General features: G+C 41.6%; 2 protein-coding genes across 3 annotated transcripts; both read right to left on the reverse strand.

Moving 5' to 3' along the window:
* Positions 1-973: 973 nt before the first annotated feature.
* On the reverse strand, positions 974-5,269 carry LOC134095210 (retinol dehydrogenase 12-like). The gene is made up of 8 exons (XM_062548634.1): positions 5,156-5,269; positions 4,973-5,056; positions 4,604-4,744; positions 4,005-4,196; positions 3,510-3,671; positions 3,173-3,289; positions 2,163-2,376; positions 974-1,116 (listed from the first exon to the last, which is right to left on the reverse strand). The coding sequence occupies exons 2-8, from the start codon at positions 5,043-5,045 to the stop codon at positions 1,020-1,022; spliced, it is 996 nt and encodes a 331-aa protein (XP_062404618.1). The 5' UTR covers positions 5,046-5,056; positions 5,156-5,269; the 3' UTR covers positions 974-1,019.
* A 547-nt stretch (positions 5,270-5,816) lies between these two features.
* Positions 5,817-12,806, reverse strand: LOC134095212 (retinol dehydrogenase 12-like). Of its 2 annotated transcripts, none has more exons than XM_062548637.1 (8): positions 12,497-12,755; positions 12,198-12,262; positions 10,342-10,417; positions 10,004-10,195; positions 9,637-9,798; positions 9,117-9,233; positions 7,489-7,693; positions 5,817-7,149 (listed from the first exon to the last, which is right to left on the reverse strand). In XM_062548637.1, exons 1-8 carry the CDS (start codon positions 12,567-12,569, stop codon positions 7,053-7,055), a joined length of 987 nt encoding a protein of 328 aa, XP_062404621.1. In that variant the 5' UTR covers positions 12,570-12,755; the 3' UTR covers positions 5,817-7,052. The 2 variants fall into 2 exon arrangements, with proteins under 2 accessions (XP_062404621.1, XP_062404622.1); XM_062548638.1 differs by having other exon boundaries at positions 7,140-7,175; positions 7,439-7,693; positions 12,497-12,806.
* Positions 12,807-12,957: the final 151 nt, after the last annotated feature.

Here is a 12,957-nt window from a genome sequence, read left to right on the forward strand (position 1 = left end):
CAAGGAAAAACACTTTATTTCCCAGCCAGTTAAAATACTCTGTTCATCCATCCTAAACATTTCCTGAACATTTCCTTGGAACGGCATTTTTAGTTTATTAATGACATTCATGTGCATTTCTAAAGACAGTTTTGCAAACGCACAAGGTAGAAACATTTCTAGCAGAAATAGTTCTAGCATATGTTGCCCTCTACTGGAGTTCTAGGACAGTCCAGGTACATTTGTTTTACTTAACTAAAGACACAAATTGGCAAACTTCTCACTTAATATTTTATCAGCACCAATACATTGCCCTCTTATAAATAAGAATAGGTTAAAACATATCTTAACAATAAGTAAAATGGAAGACCAAAAATGGCAACATTAATAAATAAGTTTTGGGTACACAATATCAAAGAGGCACCACAGAGGCATTATAAAGTGCAAGCATGAAAGCTTATGTAGATATTGTGATAATATCAAGTAATTCATTAAATTCAGTTTTAATTCATTTTTTTTGGTTTGTTTGCTTATTAGTATTTGCATATCAATACTCTGTTTGCTTTAAAGATAAGCAGAACAGATCTTCCCATTGACCTGTAGTGAGATCAGTAACATTCACAGAGCATGTTGGAGAAGACAAGTACTATGCTGGTCGTTCAGGATACATTGGAAGTGCAACTGCAGCAATAGTTTAAATACAAGATAGTGTTTAAAGGGAGATCAGACACACGTGCATACACAGACACACACACACACAGTGATAAAATAATTCTTTCAACATATGGAAGCTCCTTTTAGATGACAATATAGACCTTTCAATCTGTTCCTAAAGGCTTCTGGTCGAAAAGTGAGAAACCAACGATACTTTGAAATGAAAATAAATCGGACTTCAGTGTATGCTCGACAAAATGTGTGTGTTTGTTTGTTTGTTTGTTTGTGTGTGTGTGTGAGTGTGTGTGTGTGTGTGTGCGTGTGTGTGTGGGAGGGGGGGGGGGGGGGGGTAGACAAAGAGTGAGTGAGTGAGTGAGTCTCTTGTCTTAGGCCAGTCCCACCATGGAAGCACTGATGTCCCAGAGTTTCTTAGCAGCAGCATCATCACACGCTTGAGGTGCTGCCTGCTTAGGGGCACAGTCACTGTACACACACACACACACACACACACACACATATATACACACACACACACACACACACACACACACACACACAAATAAAGACATTTTCAACTGCAACACATACAGTGAGGAGCACATGTATTTGATACCCTGCTAAAACAGGAATATAAAATCATCATTTGACAATTGATCTTAATGCCTTAACTCAAAAAATTAGTACAAATCAAACCGCCAAGGACACCAATTTTCTTTGTGATTGAAGAATGTATCGTAAATAGATAAATGTTTTCCTTAAATGCTAGGGGAAGGAAGTATTTGACCCCCTATGTAACCCTATGGGAATTTAACACATAGGGTTAACATAGGGGCAGGCAGATTTTTATTTTTAAAGGCCAGCTATTTCATGGATCTAGGATATTATGCATCCCGATAAATTTCCCTTGGCCTTTGAAATTAAAATAGCCCCACATCATCACATACCCTTCACCATAGCTAGAGATTGGCATGGTGCTTTTTCCAGTAGGCCTATTAGCCTGTTTGATTTGCATTGAGCTCAATGAGCATCAAACAGGCTAATAGGCCTACTGGAAAAAGCACCATGCCAATCTCTAGCTATGGTGAAAGGTATGTAATGATGTGGGGCTATCTTAATTCCAACGGCCAAGGGAACTTTATCAGGATGCATAATATCCTGAATCCATAAAATAGCTGGCCTTAAAAAATAAAAATCTGCCCGCCCCTATGTTAACCCTATGTGTTGAATTCCCATAGGGTTACATTGGGGGTCAAATACTTACTTCCCCCTAGCATTTAGGAAGAACATTTATTTATTTACGAAACATTCTTCCATCACAAAGAAAATTGGCGTACTTAGCGGTTTTATTTTTACTCAATTTTTGAATTAAGACATTAAGATCAATTGTCAAATGACGATTTTCTATTCCTCTTTTTAGGCAACTTTAGCATGGTATCAAATACATTTTCTCCTCACTGTATGTATATTAATCTGTAATAAATAAGTTATTATATTAATGTCACTTTGTCTATGATTGTACTTCAGCTAACCTGTAGTAAAGGCCAGTGGTGTTTTGCAGGCTCTCGTCCACAGCGCAGTAGATGGTGGTCTGCGCTCCCTCCCACGGAGACTTGATGAAGGGCCAGAGCAGCATCAGAGGTGAATACATGATCAGCTCCCAGAGGGGCAGGGACTGGGTCACGTGGCGTCCCAGCTCAGTGCGGATCACACCTGGGTGGAGGCTGTACACGGTCACACCTGTGCCTGGATGGGACAGAGGGGAAGTTTACTCAGGAAAGGTGTGTGTGTGTATGTATGTATGTATGTATGTATGTACAGTATGTATGTATGTATGTATGTATGTATGTATGTATGTGTGTGTGTGTGTGTGTGTGTGTGTGTGTGTGTGTGTGTGTGTGTGTGTGTGTGTGTGTGTGTGTGTGTGTGTGTGTGTGTGTACACAGTACATTCGTGTTGATACAATTCTCACAGATGCCGATGCATGTCACAGCCTCTTAGGTGGTGTGTGTGTGAGAGTGAGTGAGTGTGTGTATTTGTGTGGGTCTAGTGTGTCCTAAGGAGTCTGAAAAATTAAGTCCTGGCAGCGTCATTTGGCAGCCAGTCATGAAATGCATCTATCGTTCAGAAACAACTATTAACAGTGTTACCATCAACACGATGAACAAGCCCATATTTTGACATAATAATAACAGAAACACAGCTTTTCAGAGCAACTCTAACTGGTAATATGTATAATGCCATTAAGTCATCATTTTGATCAGTTAGTCAGCTACCACTTTGTGACATTAAGTTAGATTTGTTTACGGGCACCATGGTTGATCCAATGGTTTGCTCCATAAAAAAAACAGAATAAGATTCTGCATTGAGATGTTGCCGATAGGTGTTGGCTTTAAAGGAGAAATCCAGCGGGTTTTTATGTAGATCTCTGTGAGCCCCCGTGTACTGTACATGCCTGCAGCTGCCTGGCTGCATTAGCTGCTGGTTGTAGCAACACAAGCCAGGTAAAACAGATTATTTTCGTTTTGCGTATTCCACATACCCTCCAGTCTCTTTGCTAGCTCTCGGCTGAAGAGCACGTTGGCCAGCTTGCTCCGCCTGTAGCTCTTCACAGGATCATAACATCTTTCCAAATTGATGTCATCAAAGTCGATTTCTCCTAAGAAGACAAGAGAACACCCCTTGTTACAATGTTGTTCCCATAAACTACAGTTGACTGCAGATAGCTACAGTCTTAGCATATCTAACCCAAAATGAAAATATCATGGTATCAAGAGCTCTATTCAAATTGAAACACATGTTTCTATGTCACTAACCACAAGTGCTCATTCAGTATGTAGGACACAATAAATTGGCGCAATATCAAACCCCTTGAGTACCTTGCTTATGGGCCAGGCTGGCCACTGTGACCACTCGGCTGGGGGCTGATTTCTTCAGCAGGTCCAGCAGACTGTTGGTCAGAAGGAAGTGACCCAGGTGGTTCACCCCAAACTGCATCTCAAATCCGTCCTCTGTCTTCCATTTTGGGCAGATCATCATCCCTAGGAGCAAACAGGTGAAGGCATCTATAGGCAAAGCTACAGTATAACATGAGGCTCGCTTAACGTCCTTCACCTTTCTATTGTCAATGTCTGTCACAATTGAGACATTCTTTGGATACTGATCTCCAGAAGGATATAATTCATAGATTTTTCAACCTAGGATTTGCACATTATTTGCATAGACTGTTGAGTCTACTGACTGTAGCCTACCTTAAGACATTTGAAGCTGCAGCATCTCTTAATGGAAGTCAAACTTGTTGATTCTTGATACAAACAATCAAAACTATTCTGGATTCCATTATTGTGCTTTTGGTGTTTGTGCAAGGAACACACCTGCATTGTTGATGAGAATATCCAGACGCTCCTCGGTGGCCTTCACATCAGCGGCCAGCGCGCGCACAGACTGCAAGGAGGCCAGGTCCAGCTGCTTCACCACCACGTTCCCATTCCCGCTCCGTTTTCGGATCTCATCCGCAGCTCGGTTCGCCCGGCCCATATCTCTACACGCCAGGATCACCCTCGCACCTGGTGTACAGTAAGTATACGCAGTCAGACTAGTCTGCAATGGGTTGCACCAGTAGAACGTAAGGTCGACCATAAGTTTAGGTGTAAGTAGGCCTAGGCCTAGGTGGAAAAGTCCAGCTTCAGAAAGCAAAGTCCTACCACATATCTGTGCCAACCATTCACTTAAACCAGCTGACTATAGCACAACTCTTCAGACAGGTTGAGCAGGTAGGCCTAATTGATGAGATCACCTGTGTCAAGTGCACAGACTAGAACCAAAACATGATTGGACTTTTATTCTCTGAAGCTGGACTTTTCCACCTCTAACTTTGTGTCTTTAAAAGTGTCGGTCATAGGGCGAACTATTTCGTTAAAGCAGCAGAACACTTTAGAACCGATTTAAAGCGCACAAGTAGCCTAAAGCCTACCTCTGCTGGCTAAGTCCACAGCGGTCTCCTTCCCTATTCCTGTATTCGCTCCAGTGATTAGCACAGTTTTGCCATCCAGTCGGGCTTCACTGCGGCATTCGCCACCGGCCATCCATCTGCGGATCGCGATAAGGCCAGTGCCTATCACAAGAATGCATTTCTGGTTGACTGTATTCTACACGTCAAGGTAAATCGCATTTAAATCAGGCAGACAAAAGATAGGCTATAGGCTGTTAAGATGATGAAATAGAGCGGTTCTTGATAGCCTATTATGTCAACAACATGCAGGGATCTTATTATACAGGCTAGAATTAAACAATCCATGGTCATATACGAATACAAGTTATGGAGACGTTAAGACAAAGTTACCCGCAATAATGACAACTGCGAGCCCTGTTGCATGCTCCTCCGCAAACTCTTTCACTTGATGGTAGACTTCCATACTGTTTGACACTGTAACCAAAATAAATATTACAAAGGATGGCAAAATAAAAATAAAACGGAATGCCAGCTGTATAACACCTGGTAGATTGAAATTGATAGGTAGCCTACCTTCTGCAGTTTCTGTGCAAAAAGAAGCTGTAGGCTAGGCCACAGATTCGACTTGAGACTGAGTCTATATTACTGACCACCAAACTTTAATTAAAACAAATACACATGTCAACATCCGGGGTTAGGATGCACTAGTGTCAAAATAAAAGTGCTCTTTCGACATGTGTAGACTTAATTGATCACATGGTGTTCCAAACATTTTCAGTTCTAAATGGAGGATCCCCCAGCATCACTATCACAGTTTCAGTTTGTTGCCACACATCTTATCCCTCCTGTGTCACGTTCTCCTCGAATACTAGCCTACAGTGTTTAGGCTACCGTTCATTTGAGATTCATTAAATTGTCATTTTACTGATGCTACATCACTTGGTTTTCCAGACAGATATCTTAAATAAACCTTATGTCAAAAGCCATAGAATTAATAATTGTATTTAAACTGATACTGTGATTACTGCATTTTGTTTGCATGGTTTGCTGTTATTGCAGAGATGGAACTAAAACTGCTGAGTAGGCTACTGTAGCCATGGCAAGATGATTATTCAAGAGTCCTGAATGCTTATTTAGGCTAGGCCTACATCCAAAGCCAAGGTCCCTCAGTAGTTAAAACAGTACAAATAAATGAAATAAGATATACAACAGACAGCTTGTATTTCTACTTATAACTGACATTCATTTAATTAATTTTCATTTATTTGTAATGCACAGAAGGTAGATTGGTGGAAACATTTACAGAGGATATTCTGCCCTCTACTGGAGATCTGGGACAATGCATATACATTTACTAAACAGAAAAATGAAATCTTCACATTTCTTGACTGTAGTTTTGTACTATTTGGCCCCTTAAATCAGTCAATAATAACTGAATGCCTACCTCTTAACAATAATTCAAATGTATAATACACAAAATAAGAAAACAAAAACAATTCTGACATACCATCAAAAACTCCTGTGCTGTGTTTTCCCGATACTGAGAGAAGTTTGCATGTAAACCCAACTATCGTTGGCCAGCCTCTCTTATAATACCACCAAGTCAGCTGTCTGGCTATCACACTAAGCTCAATCTTTGAGCAGATTGAACATTAGTATGGGGAGTCTGCACTTTATTTCTACTGCACAAGAGGTGTGATCAATGGGCAGCATTGTTCAAATGACTCTGTACGCTTGGATAGTCCTTCAACCAATCAGACCAACGATCCGGTGTGTCTTTTGGATAATAGCTAGTTTGTGATTGGACCCAAAGGTTGTGGACAGGAAGCAGGGGAGACAGATGTGCAGGTTTCCAGCCTGAGCTGCCGGGGCGAAATCCAAATTCGCCGGCAGGTCAGGCAGGGTTCACCCAGCCTACTGTCTGGCTACATTCAAGACAAATAGAATCCTTCAAAATTCCACATAGCTTATTTAAAGTGCAAGAATTAAGGCTTCATGTAGATAATAATATCGAGAGACTGGGCACTTTCATCTAACCTGGCTGAAGAAGCTGGTAGTAAAGGGACATTATGGTGCTTTGTTGAGATGGGCAATGCTAAGGTAGTACTGTAGGACAATGCTGAGGTACTGTACTTATCTGAGTAGATGCAATTGTAAAACAGGTATCAGGTAAAAGGGAATTACTTTCTGGTCTTGCAGGATACACTACTGCACTTACAATGCTACTGCAGAACTATTTGAATGTGACTTACTGTTTAAAAGAAATTCTACATACACTAGTAATAACATGCATGTCTTCATGACATGGAAATTCTGTTTGGATCACAGCAAAATAAAGAAAAGATATAAATATGTATGTACACATGTTTGTGTTTCTGAGAAATGCAGGGGGAAGTATACATATGTATGTGTGTGTGTGTGTGTGTGTGTGTGTGTGTGTGTGTGTGTGTTAAAGATTGAGTTTCTTGTCTTAGGCCAGTCCCACCATGGAGGCACTGATGTCCCAGAGTTTCTTAGCAGCAGCATCATCACACGCCTGGGGTGCTGCCTGCTTAGGGGCACAGTCACTGCAAACACACACAAATTTGAACATCTTTATGTGCACCAAGTATGATATGTCCTATTATATCCTTTTAAATGTTCTCCTTTCACATTATTTTAACTCCTACAGTGATTGTCCTATAGCCCTTTTCTTTTTTTCTTTTTTCCTTAGGTCATTACTTTGTTTATTGCACTTAAGCACTTTATTGTGAAACGCTTTGGTGCAGCTCAGCCGTCTGAAAATGTGCTATTTATAATAAATAATAAATGTTGAACTTGATTTGAATATCTAATATGCTATGTTATGAATGTCACCTTGTGTGTGTTTGTGTTGGATTTGTTGGATTAATAGCATCTCAGCTAACCTGTAGTAGAGGCCACTGGTGTTCTCCAGGCTCTCGTCCACGGCACAGGAGATGGTGGTCTGCGCTCCCTCCCACGGAGACTTGATGAGCAGCATGAGGGGCTGAAAGAACAGCCGTTTCCAAAGAGCGATAGTGGGCCACAGGTGGCGTCCCAGCTCAGTGCGGATCACACCTGGGTGGAGGCTGTACACGGTCACACCTGTGCCTGTCTGGGCCAGAGAGGGGAGTTAGAGGGCGATCAGGCAGGACGTGCTTTGCCGCTTATAAAACGCAAGGGGGCACTATGTTTTCATTTAAAAACACAGGTGCTTTTATGTTTTCATTAAAGGAACACAGGTGCTTTTTTCAATTTGAGGGCACCTCAGGGCTAGCCAAGATGCCTGCCCCGCCTACATCCTTTTTCTGCAGGGAAATTCGGTCTGGCATTTCTCCATTGGGCTTGCACTATGCGCTGTACAGAGCTGTTCGGACCAATCAAATTGTCAGGGCGGGCTTTACACGATGATGGACAGATGAACAACAGTGATGTTCACGGCTGCATGCTTATGCATGCGTCCTCGTTCGACGAGTTGGGTGTGAGACCGTGTTGGCTTAGGTTGATTTTGATTGCAACAGAAACACTATGGCTATGAATGCATTTTTTTTTCATGCAGTTTGGCCTTTTGTTTAGCTTAGCTGTGAAAACGGAGATTTTATCACGGATTCACACAACTATTTCTGAACACCAACATGGATATGTGGGAAAACTTCAGTTTCACTTTCACCAAGTTAAAACAGCATGTTTGTGTGATGTTGTTCCCGTTTGTTTGAAATGTCTGTTTGCTCGTTGGGTTAACGACACACTTCCCCAGCTGTTCATTGCATGTTTGTAGTTTTCTTTAAAATTTCTTTAAAAACGAAAGAGGGGAAATGTTTTCCATAGCCTACCCTGCTACATACAGTATTTCGTTGTCTTAGATTTCGCTATCAGATGTTGTACAAGATAGATACTGACAGTGCAATAACTTGTTCTGTTTGGTTTGGTCTATCCAATGAGTGCAGAGCTATCTCCCGTCATGTATTGGTTGAATCACGCCCCATAATCACAGCTGAATGGAGAAGTTTCAGACTCACATTCTGATAAGAATTGAGTATGACGTTGTCAGGCTACCCCAGGGCACCTCAAATTGCTGCGCCTCTAAACTTTTTGCGTTTATTTTCAAGTTTTCCAAGTCGCAGCAGGCACTCTGGGTGCAGAAGCAGCGCGCAAAACATTTAGATAGAAACAGATAGAAATATCCTTTAGGCATGCAGAAGGTGAAGGCATATTTTTGTATGTGTGTGTGTGTGTGTGTGTGTTGTGTGTGTAATCTGTAATCTCCCTTAAACACCATCTTATATTCAAACTATTGCTGAAGTTGCACTTCCAATGTATCCTGAACAATCAGCATAATACTTGTCTTCTCCAACATGCTCTGTGAATGTTACTGATCTTACTACAGGTCAATGGGAAGATCTGTTTTGCTTTGCTTTGCTTTGCTTTGCTTTGCTTTGCTTTGCTTTGCTTTGCTTTGCTTTGCTTTGCTGTGTGTGTCTGTGTGCACGTTTACTAGAAAGCAAAGAAATATGTTTGTGTATGACACATTTACCCTCCAGTCTCTTTGCTAGCTCTCGGCTGAAGAGCACATTGGCCAGCTTGCTCTGCCTGTAGCTCTTCATAGGGTCATAATCTTTATCCAAATTAATGTCATCAAAGTGAATTTTTCCTGGAAAGGCAAATGAATACACCATGTAAGCCACACATTTCAATCAATTGAGCTAACATAGTCTTTCTCTTAGTCATAGCTAGCATACCTGACACAAATCTTCTGTGTAAACCATAACAAATGTTTTATACATCAATATAATAGATAAGCAAATATAACATGTTCGCATTTAGGAAAATTAGGTAAAACCTCATCTAAGTATCACTGTAAGACTACAAGCACAAAGGTTCATAATGTATGTAGGAATTCATGGGTTGTATCAGGTCCCTTTCCACAGTTGTATTAATCAAGCACCATGCAGTTTGCATTCACAGTCTAGGTGCTTTATTTAATACACCTGTGTAGGGACCTGATGAAATTTACGAATAGGATACATTGATGCAACATCAAACCCCTTGAGCACCTTTCTCATGGGCCAGGCTGGACACGTTGACCACTCGGCTGGGGACCGACTTCTTCAGCAGGTCCAGCAGACTGTTGGTCAGAAGAAAGTGACCCAGGTGGTTCACCCCAAACTGCATCTCAAAGCCGTCCTCTGTCTCCCATTTTGGACACATCATGATCCCTAGGAGCAATCAGATGACATAGTCCATCCATAACTTACAGCCATACTCTTTAAAAAAGGACTTTGACCTTTTTGAGGCCACTGAGACCACTACTGTGCTACGCTACTTTTAATACCTTTTTATTGGATCAAGTACCATTTCAGGGAATACAACCTGCATTCAACGCTCTATACGTTTGCTTTTAGTGTTTTTGTAGGAGCACACCTGCATTGTTGATGAGAATATCCAGACGCTCCTCGGTGGCCATCACATCAGCGGCTAGCGCGCGCACTGACTGCAAGGAAGACAGGTTCAACTGCTTCACCACCACGTTCCCATTCCCGCTCCGTTTCCGGATCTCATCCGCAGCTGGGTTCGCCCGGCCCATATCTCTACACGCCAGGATCACCCTCGCACCTGGTTTAAATGGGTGTAGGCGAATCAAATAAAACCGGACACTAGTGCCTGGTATGGCAACCATTCTTAAAATGGTAAATTATTTCATTATGGCAGCAGAACAACTTTAGAGTGGACTTAAAACACAAAGATGCGATTTAACCCACCTCTGGCGGCCAAGTCCACAGCTGTCTCTTTCCCTATCCCTGTATTCGCTCCGGTGATCAGTGCTGTTTTGCCGTCTACCCAGCTAACAATTTCTGGTTAGGAGAACGTTTTTAGAACGTTTTTTTCCTGGTTAGGAAAACGTTGCCTGAAAGTTGCGAAAGTTGCCACAAGGTTCCCCAGGAAAGTTTTCTTGACGAAAATACTACGTTTTTTTCTGGTTGTTTATTTTGGTTAGCAGAACGTTCTCCTACCCTTTAGGGAACTTTACTATATTTGGTTGCATTAACGTTCCCCTAACCTCCCAGCAACAAAGTGTAAAGGGGGAAAAAATATGTAGAATTATCATGACATCCAGACATGGCTCCGCTGTACTCTCTCCATCTGCGGCTACAGCCTATCTGCAAGCTGGGAGGGCGAACGTCTCTGATGACTAAGGCAATGACATTATAGGCTACTACACACATGTAAATTCACTTACCATTAGCTGCTTGCTGAACTGCGACGAATACGGTTTGTTAACATGAATTTGTGTCAGCTAAGTATTTAAATGCGGTTAGGTCTAATACTTTCTTGTCTACGGTGTCTTTTCCTATAATAAACGATTAGTCAGATCAAAACATAAGCAGAGCAGGCGCTAGCCTAACACACTGTTTCAACATTCAAAACTGGCTGTTTTTATTGCATCGTATGCCATTAAAAGTCCTCGGTTCAGAATTATGATGGATTTTGGTTTATTTTGTTTTAAATTGGGACTGGGAATTGTGGGATAGGCTGAGTGAACAGCACTGTAACAGGCTATAACTTGGACTACGTGTTAATATAAAACAATTCTCCCCCGGGAACATTGTGCTGTTTAAGATGCAGTCTCAACGTTTGAGAAAGAATTCATTGGAGTCCTCATCATCATATTTTCATAACAAATAAAGCTTTAAAAACATGAATGCATTTCAGGTGCCACTCTAATCGATTATGGATTAATCCAACACTATTCGTCAGATTAGTTAGCATGAAATCGTTGTGTGCCTGCCTGGGACTATGGCTAGCTAGCTCTGTTTACCCTGTACAGTGTTTTTTAAAAGCCTGTTGGACTTAATGGAATAAGTGCATGGAGAACGATGTGAAGAATGTGATCGATACCATACAGCCAGTAGCCTACGTGAGTAACTTTATCTCTGTGCCAAATGTCTTAAAGTTAGCGAGGTTGAGTCTGCTAAAACACCCAGAACTGGCTGTTTTTTTCACGGACCGGAGATGGAAGTTTCTTAGCTGACGGGCTGGCTGGTCGGCCGTATCAATCCAACAGAGGGGGGAAGAATAGAATAGGGCTATATGTCGATTTTGCAACAAATTATTCCGACTTTGCAGTGTGGCTGCTGGCCGTGTTCAATTGGAAACTCATAGAAACTCTGGGGCGATTTTCATCAACAATAATCAACCCCACGCACATAACCAGAGAATACCGATATACAAATAAGATAGCCTACCAAAAAACAACTAAGTAGCAACGTTGTGTGAAAAGAGAAATGCAACCAGAATATAACGTTTTTTTCTTTAGTTGTAATAACGTTCGGGAAACTTTGATAACCTGGAGCTAACGTTCTCTCCAGGGTATGAGAAGGTTACTGATAAACTAACCACAGGAGAACCAGCGGCTAACGTTATTTGCTTGCTGGGATTCAACCAGAATATAACGTTTTTTTCTTTAGTTGTAAAAACGTTAGGGGAACGTTATTTGTTTTGACAACCTGGAGATAACGTTCTCTAAACGTTATTAGTAGGTTGCTGAAAAACGAACCATAGGGGAACCAAAAGCTAACGTTAGTGAAAGTTAGCAGAACGTTAATTGTTTGCTGGGTAGTCGGGCTTTGCTGCGGCATACGCCACCAGCCATCCATCTGCGGAGCGTGATAAGGCCAGTTCCTACACACCACAAGAGTTTGGTTAACTGGTTACCGAAGTATAGGTTTAATCAATGCCATCGATATCGATGGCTTTGGGTTTAATGGCTTCTGTAAGAATTAAATAACTAGAACATTTAGCAACAGTAAGACGAAACGGAACAGCGCGCCTCTCAAGAAGCGCCTAGACTACTAAATTATTATTATGTAAAAAATGACTAAAATTATAATTTTTTCAATTCCGTTTACAGTTTACCAGTAACGAGGACAATTGCGAGCCAAGTTGTATTCTCCTCCGCAAATTCTTTCACACGGTTAAAGACGTCCATGGCGTTTGACACTGCAACCCAAACAAATCAGAGAGGGGGGATGACAGAGCGCCAGAGTAGAAGTGACAGACTATCCTTGATAGTAGCCTATGCTGAAATTAGAAAATTGTGCAACAGTCCCTCTACTCGGAGAAAGTTTATGGACATGGCCCAAGGTGGATGTTTTTGTATTTAGATAATGCATCCGGGTGAGGATACGCCTGCCAAAATAAAAGTCAACGTGACAACTGGAATTTACAACATCTCATCTTCCTGTTGATAATCTAACCCATCTTTTACTGTCTATGATTCTAACAGCATTCCTCTTTCTCCTGTCTGCCAGATGCCATGACATAGCCTAACTCGTAGTCTATGCTATGCATAGCTCTGAAGTTGCAGGTCATTTCAC

The sequence above is a fragment of the Sardina pilchardus genome, chromosome 11 (assembly GCF_963854185.1).
Source record: "Sardina pilchardus chromosome 11, fSarPil1.1, whole genome shotgun sequence".
Classification (NCBI taxonomy): Eukaryota; Metazoa; Chordata; class Actinopteri; order Clupeiformes; family Clupeidae; genus Sardina; species Sardina pilchardus.

Excerpts from the sequence above, each read along its gene's own strand:
- LOC134095212 (XM_062548637.1), bottom strand. The coding sequence starts at position 12,569 with ATGGACGTCTTTAACCGTGTGAAAGAATTTGCGGAGGAGAATACAACT. Across the intron at positions 12,263-12,496 it reads CGCAATTGTCCTCGTTACTG|GAACTGGCCTTATCACGCTC; the intron begins GTAAACTGTAAA and ends TGTGGTGTGTAG. Across the intron at positions 7,150-7,488 it reads ACCAGTGGCCTCTACTACAG|TGACTGTGCCCCTAAGCAGG; the intron begins GTTAGCTGAGAT and ends GTGTGTTTGCAG.
- LOC134095210 (XM_062548634.1), bottom strand. The coding sequence starts at position 5,045 with ATGGAAGTCTACCATCAAGTGAAAGAGTTTGCGGAGGAGCATGCAACA. Across the intron at positions 3,290-3,509 it reads CAGCCTGGCCCATAAGCAAG|GAGAAATCGACTTTGATGAC; the intron begins GTACTCAAGGGG and ends TTGTCTTCTTAG. Across the intron at positions 2,377-3,172 it reads GCTAGCAAAGAGACTGGAGG|GCACAGGTGTGACCGTGTAC; the intron begins GTATGTGGAATA and ends TGTCCCATCCAG.